We start from the raw sequence: 11530 nt of genomic DNA, 5'->3' as shown, positions 1-11530 counted from the left end.
AGATTCTTGTTTGCTGTGGTTACATCCCTGGGGCAACTATGCCTCGCAAGCTCTTGTAGCTGAAAAGATGAAGATTTGGTGCCTAAATGATTTTCTTTTAAGATAGAATTTGTCGTTGTTTGATTACCACTGCCGGCTGTTTTCGATATTTCACGATATTTGCTGGAATGACTATACTTTCTCGGCATGTGATTTCCGTAATCCAGCTGACATTTCCTATTGTCTCTTGGAATGTTCAGCAGAATTTTGTGCTTTGCCACCTTATAAACAGACGAGATGAGGTCATCAATGATTCAATGTCTGCTGAAACTGGATCGATGTCACTGTTCACGAACTTGGACAATTACATAACACGGAATAACATTCCAGAGGTCAGTACTAACATGCCTAGTGGTCTGCTTCAAGTGAGAAAACTCATTCGAATGGAACTGATAACCAATGTTTACTTTGACCATAAACAGAACGTTGTGCAAGCCGCGATGGATCCGTGTGCAGGGGCCTTTCGCCCACCTCTCCTCTAATCCTAATACTCATCTCGTTGACATGGGGGCTCCATCTAACATCGATATTACAAATGATAATCAATCTGACTTGCTAAAAGATTTGGTCGATATGATTGATGAGGATGGATCTATCGACAAGTGGTTAGATGCTATCATCCGACAAAGCAGTGGAACAGAATGTGACACAGATAATGGACAGGTACACTTTCTTTTGGGTCTTTTCCAGCAATGTTACGTAGAGTTTAAATAATGCCGATTTGACAGATTCTCTCTTCTGAATTACTTTGGTAGTGTTCTCAACGTTCATTGTAGCATCATGTTGGACAGTATGCGGAGTGTCTAAATGCGAATTTATCGCTTTCTTTTTCCGCAAGAAATGCACATTGTTTTCTGTTTATCTGGATCATTGGACAGTCAGGTGACGAGAACTCTGACATTCAATTCATTATTGACTACTGTATCGCCATTGTCCTACGAGGATTGGTGGTCGCCTGTGAACAGACCTGTTGAGCAAGGGGACCATGCTGACAGGTTGAGACAACCTACCATAAGACCTCCGGGCAATGTGCCTAGAGAAGAAGCAGGGGTTCATGCTCAGGACAATTCACGGGAACAAAATTTTCCCCATTGTTTCATGATTCAACCGGTCGGATATGAGCCTGAGATCAACTGCTTGACCCGTGATCCCGTACCCACCCGAGCTTCAAGAGGTCGAGACAGAGTCCAACTACAAAATAAACCCTCTGGCAAACCGGCATCCGAGGGCAAGGTGACACCATCGAAGGAGCCCACTTTGCCTCATCATAAACCTGTTCTTAAATGGGTCAAAACTGAAGCAGAACCTGCACAACTCTCCTGTGCCAGTGCGGTTTCACCGCCAATTCCAGTCTTCCCAAGCAAATTCAGGTTCCCACCTGCCAACCATCGTGTAGAATTTCCCCAGTGGCAGAATTCACTGATAGACATGGTAAATACCGCCATATGCCAAAAGTTCCGAATCCCACAGATGTGGATGAAGCAGGAAGGACTAAAAAGATCAGTTCAGCAGAAGCTGTCTTAAATTGGCAAGCCAAGAACGCCCTTGCCCAAAACAAAATTCTCAAGTCTATCGATTCGAAGATCTCAAAATTCCAAACTAAACTTGACCATGTTGAACAAAAGGTCGATAAAACAGCAGGGACAATGCAGGAGTTACTCTGCTGCCTGGAGAAGCTACTCAACTATATATAACAAGCACAATTGAGCAGCTGCGCCAGTCCGGAAGAATATGATGTTCACGGTGAGATTAGATTTGTATGTGTTTGCCTTGATCTTCTCTTTACCTTGATATGCTTCAGGCCTCATTTTAGTTGCTTCTTCTTAATCAAGGATCTCACCTGAAGAGATAAACATTGTATTTGCAGGAAAGGGAAGGTGAAAAGGGCAAAGCTGCTGCTGACATTTCCAAGAATGTCTTCTCTACGAGAGAGCTTAAAAGGATCGTTGGAACAGACTCAAGAAATCGAACGAAGTCGCAAATCAGAATCATCTGGTTCCACAGCAGGCAGCGCAAAGAGTCCTAGGATGGTGCGTGATAAGGGCTTGCGATGCCAGAAAGTTCACTTCGGCTTCGGTTTCGTTTCGACTTCGACTGATTGTTCCTAAGTTTGTGACTTTTTGACTCAGCTTATCGAGTTTTAGAAGTTTCTAGAAATGCGCCTATTAATTGGAGTTCATTTAACATTGCAGTCCATATCTGAACCAATAGCACCTTAAGTCCTAGGTACTAAAAGGATGAGCAAAATATTAGCTGCTAAGTAAACTGATTCAAAGACAAAGTTCCCTCAGCAGAAAAAAAAAAAAAGAGAGTAACTAATGAAATTCATAAACAAATAGGACGACTGCTCCCTCGCGTGTTTCAAAGTTCAAACCTTGGGGAAATAAAGGAGCATGGTTGAACAGGTGATGATCGTCTGACTAACGTATGGAGGGCCAAAGCAGCAAAGGGATAATTTGCCCTTAAACTTAGCCCACATGCGCTGTTATCCCTAAAATTTTAAATTATTCAACGTAATCCTTGGACTTGTTTACATGTTCAATTTTGGTCCCTACACGTATGGAGGGCCAAAGCAATAAAGGTATAATTTGTCCTAAAACTTGGCCCAACATGCAATGCTATCCCTAAATTTTTAAATTGTTCAATGTAGGCATTGGACTTTTTTACATGTTCAATTTTTGTCCTCAAACTTAGCCCAACATGCACTGTTATCCCTAAATTTTTAAATTGTTCAATGTAGTCATTGGACTTTTTTACATGTTCAATTTTGGTCCCTAGACGTATGAAAATGTTCACTACTATCATTCTATTAATTTCAGCTCGGGGACAAATATTCAATGTTATCATTTTTTTAATTCAAGCTCGGAGACAATACTGAACATTTTCATACAATCCAAGGGCCAAAATTGAGCATGTACAAAAGTTCAAAGACTACATTGAACAATTTAAAAAAAAATCTTTTTTTGATATCCTTTTTTCATATAGTCCGATGATATAAGGACTAGCTCCCTTTTCCATATCCTTTTTTCGAAAAAATCTTTCAAAGATGTTCTTCAAAAAATCATCATGCATTAAATTCGCTTGTAAAGTGTGAACTAACTATCCTCATGACATTTCAAGCATACCATTCCGAGCATGCATAGCAGGTCACTATGTGACTCGGATTGTCTAGAGGATTTGTCATGTGAGGTTGAGGAAGAAGATGAGGATTAGAATGATGTTAAGCATGATTGGAATTGCCATGAAGAATCCAAGCCCCTCACGACGGAAAATACAACTGCAGTTAATCCGGGGAATTCAAAAAACGTTAAGGAAGTGAAAATTGGGAAAAGTTTATCTCCAGTAGAAGCTAACAAAATGAGTGAACTTCTTAAGGAATATCAAGATGTTTTCGCTTGGTCCTACGCCAACATGTTAGGGCTAGATCCCAGTATTGTAGAGCACACTTTGCCAACCGATCTGGATGCCCCATTAAAGAAACAGAAGCTTAGGCGGACGAAGCTAGAGTTGTCTAAGAAAATTGAGGAGGAAGTGATGAAGCTCCTCAAGATGGGTTTCATTAAGGTCATCCCTTACCCATAATGGATGGCTAATATAGTTCCTATCGTGAAGAAGGATGGAAGAGTGCGGGTTTGTGTTGAGTATCGAGACTTAAATAAGGCGAGCCCCAAAAATGACTTCCTATTGCCACATATTGACGTTTTGGTTAACAGGATCGCAGGATTTGAAATGTTCTTTTTTATGGATGGTTTCTCTGGCTGCAACCAAATCCTCATGAAGGAATAGGATAAAGCCAAAGCATCATTTATAACACACCATGGGGGACTTTTTGCTACAAGGTCATGCCTTTCGGTTTGAAGAATGCCAAGACCACCTATCAAAGAGCTATAGTGGCTCTGTTTCACGACATGATACACAAGGAGATAACGGTGTACGTAGATAACATGATCGCCAAGTCTAGGCGTGGTGAGGATCATACCCTGGTATTGAAGAAATTGTTCCGAACGACTCGAAAAGTGTAAGCTAAGGCTAAATCTCGCTAAATGCGTGTTTGGGGCAAGATCCGGTAAGCTGTTGGGATTCATGATTAGTAACCGCGGCATTGAAATCAACCCCTCGAAGATTCAAGCCATCTTCAATCTTGGAGCCCTTTCAACGATTAACAAAGTAAGAAGCTTATTGGGCAGATTAAATTGTATTGCCCACTTTATATCCCAGCTTTCAGAAATGGCAAAACCTTTCTTTAAGCTTTTAAAGAAGAATGCCAGAGTCAATTGGGATCGCGAATGCCAGTAGGCCTTCGACAAGATCAAGGCAATATATTCTTCATCACCGTGTCCGGTTAGTCGCGGAGAATGATCCGAACAAGTACTTGCTCGAAAAGTCATCTTTGATTGGAAAATTGGCCAAGTAGCAGGTCCTCCCGTATGAATTTGATATAAGGAGCCCGGCTCAAAAATCTGTCAAAGGACAAACCATCATTGAACAACGAAGGTGAAACTAAGGATCATATCCCGACATTGTCAGAAGAGAGGTGGACTATGTATTTTTATGGTGCTGTCAATTTAGTTAGATCGAGACACCGGGGCAATTCGATATCTTCGGATGGTCGGGATTATCCCGTTGCGGCAAAATTAGCATTCCCATGCACTAACAACGTTTGTGAGTACGAAGCTTGCATCCTAGGTTTGTAACTAGCCCTCACCATGAAAGTACGAAAAACTGCAAGTTTATGGAGATTACATGCTCATCATTCTACAAACCCGGGGTGAAGGGAAAACAAAGGATTCCAAGCTCGTACCGTACCACAAATTCCTAGAAGAGATTATTAAGGAGTTTGATGAGATCAATTTCAAGTATCCGTCGAGAACCCAAAGTCACTTCGCGGATGCCCTAGCTATCATATCCTCTATGTTGCAAGTGGTAAATGGAATCGATATCGAACCTCTGAAGATCGACATTCTTGAATGACCAGCTCATTCCATGGTGGTTAAGGAAGGGTTCGATGATCAACCTTGGCATCATGACATCAAGAACTAATTTGGCACAATTACAATAAATTAAGGTTTTTTTTTTTATAATTTTCCTCTATATAGTGGACACGGAAGTTATTTTTTCAAGAATAACACATAAGGCAAATGTGATGTTGCTATAATGTTATAGAAACATTATATCAAATGAAATGAGATGATGAACTATCTTCTAATTAATTTAATAGAAGTGAGAGGAAAGAAACGTCGAGATGATTATTATAAATATATGTGTTAGAAATTCGTTACCTATATAGTAAGCGAAAAGGAGTGAATAATGAAACATGTGGGGGTAAAGAATAGGGGTGAGCAGTTTCAGATTCCGTACAAGTTTCACCTAGGATCTAATGTGAGGGTTCGCTCTCAATATGATTGCTTTGATATCACCTTGTAACAAGCTCACCTTTAGTCCTATTGAGAAGGCCTCGTGATGTCCTAGACCGTCGCATTGCTAACGGACTCTCAATTAATTTGTTACAAAATAGAAATTAGAGGCGCATGCGAGAAACGCTGTGGAAGCCTTAAGGAAGGGGCACCATAAGAATCGAGGATAGGTACGCACACAGTAAGGGTCGATCTTAATAGGGTTTATCTCACACACCCACCAAACAATCCGATGTTCACATACAACATACTACCAGTTAAATAGATAAATTTACACACACACACATATATATATATATATATATATATATATATCTGTGTGTGTGTGTGTGTGTTGTTTACATTAGAGTTACTCATAAACATCCGAGACCTAACACAACGCTACTACCATCCACTAGCCACCTCCACCGCCATGACCCTCATCCAAGTCCTTACTATTCTGCTGCCAAGTCAAAAAGCATCCGCCGCAACGCTATCACCAAAAGCCTGCCGATACAGCTAATCGCTCCATAACTCCGAACGCATCCACTACTCCACTACATGGTCTTCATCGCTATTATCATTAGATAGCATAAACAGTAGAGGGCCGGACAAGTGACCAGGCGAATCAAACAAGAATAGTTAATTCGCCTCGGTTAACTTACCCGACCACGGTCAATTAGCACCATAATAATTAACTAATCTAGCTTCAGTCAATTAATATGACCATGATTAATTAAAGTAACCGCGGTTATCTAAAAGTAATTACAGTTAAATTAAAGTAACTATAGTTAAATTAAATTAATTATAATTAATTTAATCTAACCATGATTAACATAAAGTAGCCATGATTAGATCAATGTAACTACGGTTACTTTAATCTGACTAAGGTTAATTTAACATAACCATAGTCACTAATCTAACTCGACTACGCTTAACCCAACTAAACCGTTGTTAACACTAATTAACTATCCCCTACACGTAATTAACATCATAATTAGAGTTTAGGGGTTAACTCACTAACTAAATGACGTTCAATGATGACTCGAGTTAGTTTTGGTCGGGTCGGGCTCGGTACGGTGGACGAATCTCGCGGCTTGTGGGGCGCGTACGATCACGGTTTGGGTCGGGAGGCTTGAGTCCCAAAGGTTCGGGCTTGGTGGTTTGGCCGGCCGTGAGGGCGACGGCAACGGCCGGCGAGCTTAGTGGGGTGGGCGACGACCGGCGATCGGTGGCAAAGGTAGGTGGTGGCGGTTGGAGTGACGCGAGTAGTGGGCAATAGGTGGGGGCAAAGCACCGGTCGCCGCCGGAGGTGAATCATGGGCTAGCGGGCTCGGGCGACGATTGGGTGAGTGGGTGGCCGGCGGCGCAACAACTGTTGGCGGGGATGGAGCACGCCGGCAACAAGTCGTATTGGCTCGCGAGTCACTCGGCTCGACGAGTTCCTCGGCGGCTCTAGTCACGGGATAAGGGGGAATGGCGAAGGTAGAAAGGGCGTTCGGCTGTGGCGAGCAGCGGTTGGAGGTAGCGACGGAGGCGGGTGGCTGGAGATGGTGGCGGTGGTGCGACTACGTTGGACGTGAGCAGAGGGGGAGTTGTCGCAGGTGTAGAGAGAGGAGGGAAGAGGAGAGAGAGAGGCGGGGCAAGAAAAAAAAGAAAACGAAAATAAGAGAGAGAGATGGATTTGACTTGAGTTTGATTAGAGGGCCCCACGATTTCAAATCAAAATTTTTGGTTTCTATCTTTTATGAATAATATATGAAGGTGCCATGGTAATTTGGTAAATGAGTACCGGTTAGTCATTTGGTTTAACCGATTGAGGGCAATTTAATATTTTCACATCTAGAGTTCCGTCGGGACTAGGCTCGAGCGCGAAATTTTTCGGCACTACAACGTGACAACTTGACTACTCGGGCTTGACTTTTTCCGACGGACGTCTCAGAATAATCCAATAATGGTCTCTTAAATCCTCAAAAATCCAATTTTATTTTCTAAGCTGGAATTCATGGTTTAAATTCATCGAATCCAATTATCTTACAAACGTCAAAATTTCGGGACGTCACACGAGTGGGTCGAGGCGAGATCTAGTTGGAGCCAGGCTAAGAAAGTGATGTCGAGGAAGAGTAGCTGCCGCCGTCGCTGCTGGTGAGCTCGAACAAGCGGCCGAGGCGTCACTATGTGGGTATGGGTCTCAGGCGGAAGCAACAAGGGGGAGGGGTGTTGCGCAAATGAAGAGGGAAAGGGGTAAGAATGAGAGAGGAGAGAGAGAAGAGGACTATATAAAGTGGGGTTTAATAGGTGGTTGACCTTAAGTTCAACTCGCATGCCAATCACGCTTAATTTCCGGAACAAACTCAACCGGATCAAAACATAACCTTATGTTGTCCACAACTCATAATCTCATGTGACATAACCTTAATCCTCAAAATCACGCTTCATTTAACTTCAAATAGTTCATCACTTGTCACATAATTGTCATTACAAAACTCATTAATTAAACAGACGAAAATCCGGGCCTTCACACTTGACCTATCCGTCAGAGCGGGTTCCCCGTTTTTTGAAACCCGGAACGTACCTTGTACACCTTGAAACATATCCCGTCACAAGTTCCAGGGTTCGTTTCAAGGTCTATACATGTTCTACATATATTCTTAATTGAACAATTCCAGTGAATCATTACCTTTGATGATTACCATTTGTTACTACAATCCACTAACTGTAACTCATATTTAGACACATGAATAATTATGAAATATTAACAAAGTAAATTCAGTCATAAATATCGCTCAAAATGGAAGTTCGGATTAGTGGTTTCAGAATACATGGAATAGTGTAGGATTGCGCAAAGAGATATACTAAGAAAAATCCAAAAACTTGCTACAGCTTCCACCTACTTGAAACTTGTAATCTACTCATCGGTACAAGTTTCTCAATTTTGTGAACTTAAAACTTATCCTGCGTACCTTGAAACCTAAAACAGAACAGATTTCCCACTGGTTCGATTTCAGGTTCCAGGTTTTACTCTAAAACCATACTCATCCTTAGGAAAGAATAACCTAACTGAAAGTGCCATCGCGTGTGGGGTCTAGGAAGAAAGTGCAACCCTTTGGGAGCAAGGGTTAGAACTTCGACAAGAAGGTTCGAAAAGGTTTTTGTTATTTACATTTTCCATATGAGGAAACTAATGGTCTGGTCTCAATCATTAAAGTGTGCAACATTGTTCTTCCCCAACAAATTTAATGAAAAAGATGAAGCTCAAACCCTAGGATAAGATTCCTCGTTTGATGGAACAAGAGCATCCACATAAAATTGTAGAAATCTTTGTATATCACAGCTGAAAATCATATAGATGTTCGTGCAAGCATACTAGGACGTTGGAATTTCGTTGGTATCCTGATTGGATTAATCTCCGCTTTAAAGGGTTCTCAAACTTTGTGATAATACCGCCGTGAACATCGATATTCACTAATCTTGGTTATCTCGAATTATTAGAGACAAATCACAAAATCTTATAATAGGAAATGCGTCTTATCTAATAAAAAAGTGCTCCACTAATGCAACATATAAAAACCTAATTTTGATTTATCTTGAATTATTAGACTTTGGCATGTCGTATGAACGCTCATGATCATGCATTGGCGCACTCGACTTCTTAAAGCCCTCTAAAAAAATTCTTCGAACATAGGATGAGACTAGGGGTCCAGTCAGCATGAACAGTGCGGTTTGCACTTGTGAAGGAAGGCGAATATTTTCTCCAAGGAAAGAGAAAAGGAAAATGTATACAAACAAAATAATGTCAGTCAATGAGTCAACGCACGATTCCACACTTTAAAGTACTTGCACTTGGCCAGTGTTAATCCTACCCATCTTCAAACCCACACGCAGAATCCTAGCCCTCTAGTCTTGTTCTTCTTCTCTTTGCTTTGCTTGCACCTGTTGGGGATTCAAATGGAAGACACAATCCCAGAAGTAATGAGACCCCTCCTCCCTCCAGGATTCAGATTCCATCCTACTGATGAGGAGCTTCTGATTCTTTACTTGAAGCCCAAGATTCTCGGACAACCTGACGAATCCTACTACAACATAATCCCGGAGATCGACGTATGCAAGTTCGAACCTTGGGAGTTGCCCAACATTGTTGGTCACATTTTCAACAGTAAGGAACTGTTTCTCTATTGCTGTGTGAAGCGCAAGTACTTGAACAGCAAGCGCCCCGACCGGACGACAGTAGCCGGCTACTGGAAAGTGACCGGCAAGGAACGCCGCGTCATGAGCGAGGACACCAACGAGCAGATAGGAATCAAGAAGACGCTGGTGTTCTACACTGGCCGCGTGCCTAAAGGCGAAAGGACCAACTGGGTCATGCACGAGTATCACCTAAATTCCAAGTGTTCGGGCAATAATCACGGCAAAGGCGAGGTAACAATTTGGCTCTCATTCGATTGCACAACGCGATTGGTTATAAGTAACATTTGAGACATGCTTTTTAGTAACGGTTTGTTTTCCTATTGCTAAAGTTGTTCATTATATTTATGCTAGATGCTGCCTTATGTGGCATGTCGGATCAAGAACAAGAAAGACAGGAAACTGAAGACGGGTCATGCTCCAACAATCAGCCCTGAAGGCGATTCAAGCAGCCCTTACACATGCACTAGCCAAGTGTCAGACCCCCCCGTGAATCAAGAAGTGGACTATCCCATCTTCTGCAACACCCCCAACAACAACAATGAAGTTGCTGACAACCAAGAAGTTCTTGATGCTGAACCTGAGGTGAGAGACACACCTTTTATTTTTAGTATCGGATTTAGTCCCAAGTCATATAGAGCATTTCAAAGTCACAGAGAATTGTTGGTTCTCTATGGCCAAAATACTAATGATTGCATTATCATATAAGCAACATATGTGGGACTAGATTCATTTCACAATTCAAGATTGTTTCTATAATCTCTATGTTTTTAATGTAGATGTCACGGGGAGAGTTAATGGACTCGATATCTACATTTCAGGCACTGGATGACTATCTACCGCACTACGACAACACTTCAACCTGTCAGTCACAAGCAGGAGCCGAGGAAGAATGGTTGTCTTTTCTAAATTTCTCAGATAATAACAATGAGAATGAGTTTGACAATGGATACATGCCATCTCCAAATCGCAATTTCGGTTTGGGTTGGGGCAATGTTTAAGGACTTCTCAACTCCAACGTTTGACAATGATTGATCATGATGCGGAAGGACTGTGCGTGATTGTGTGGGTTTTTACTTGTGATGTATTTAGTATTGCGAGTGTGGCTTTTGGAATGAAGGGAAACATACGTCCTTTCATAATTTGTGATTTCTCTTGTATTTCAGGTCGTGCTTTCTGCTAATTAAGATGTGATGCTTCAACAAATGCTGTTTGTTGGTGGACTGGAAGTTGGACTGTCAAACGATTGATGTAATTGGAAGAACGATTAATTGAATGCTGTGGAGTGGAGTCTGGCTAAGAAGTGGGAGTGGGACAGATGGGATCAATCAGAAAAGGCCAAAAAGGAAAGAAATAAAGCTCTGTTGGCTTTGGTAGGATAGAATCTGACTTTTTCCAAGACTTCCAGAGGAAGGCCTTGAAACTTGCTCAACAAGTGCGAATATTTCATCTTCTTGACTTTGGCAGGATGGAATCATACGCCAAGACTTCCAAAGGAACGCCTTCAACTTCCTCAACAAGTGCTAATGTTTCATTTGGGTTTAAGATTTCATAGTTTAGGATAGAGTCTCAGTCCAAGACTATCAAATCAACCATACTAAGAACTTACGAAAATGCATATTTTAATCACAGAATTACAAACAAATGGACATACGTAACACTCGGACTTAGACAGATCCATCTTTAAAGGAAAATACGAATCTCAATGGCCCTTTGCAGAAAAGGCGACAGAGCTCATGGGCTAAATTTAGCAAGGTGTTTGTGATCATATCCCTCTTCAACTGATGACCTGTGCTACCATTAGTATTTAAGGGTAATTTTTGCAGCACATCATACTATGCAAACAGTCTTCTTCTCGCTATTAGGGTGCTCTACGAGGTTAAACATCTTCTAAACGTTGGGTCATCATCAAA

General features: G+C 41.7%; 2 protein-coding genes across 3 annotated transcripts; both read left to right on the top strand.

Moving 5' to 3' along the window:
• Nucleotides 1-514: 514 nt before the first annotated feature.
• Nucleotides 515-2084, top strand: LOC115727710. 2 transcript variants are annotated; one of them, XR_004013717.2, is made up of 3 exons: nucleotides 515-702; nucleotides 982-1782; nucleotides 1907-2084. XR_004013717.2 is itself a non-coding variant. In XM_030657976.2 (2 exons), the coding sequence occupies exons 1-2, from the start codon at nucleotides 544-546 to the stop codon at nucleotides 1561-1563; spliced, it is 741 nt and encodes a 246-aa protein (XP_030513836.1). In that variant the 5' UTR covers nucleotides 515-543; the 3' UTR covers nucleotides 1564-2084. The 2 variants fall into 2 exon arrangements, 1 of the variants encoding a protein (XP_030513836.1); XM_030657976.2 differs by having other exon boundaries at nucleotides 982-2084.
• Nucleotides 2085-9308: 7224 nt separating this feature from the next.
• LOC115727709 (NAC domain-containing protein 71-like) lies at nucleotides 9309-10618 on the top strand. The gene is made up of 3 exons (XM_048273065.1): nucleotides 9309-9890; nucleotides 9972-10202; nucleotides 10397-10618. Exons 1-3 carry the CDS (start codon nucleotides 9381-9383, stop codon nucleotides 10616-10618), a joined length of 963 nt encoding a protein of 320 aa, XP_048129022.1. The 5' UTR covers nucleotides 9309-9380.
• Nucleotides 10619-11530: the final 912 nt, after the last annotated feature.

The sequence above is a fragment of the Rhodamnia argentea genome, chromosome 11 (assembly GCF_020921035.1).
Source record: "Rhodamnia argentea isolate NSW1041297 chromosome 11, ASM2092103v1, whole genome shotgun sequence".
NCBI classification, from domain to species: Eukaryota; Viridiplantae; Streptophyta; class Magnoliopsida; order Myrtales; family Myrtaceae; genus Rhodamnia; species Rhodamnia argentea.
The sequence above is the reverse complement of the archived record's forward strand: the minus strand, read 5'-3'. Positions and strand labels throughout refer to the sequence as shown.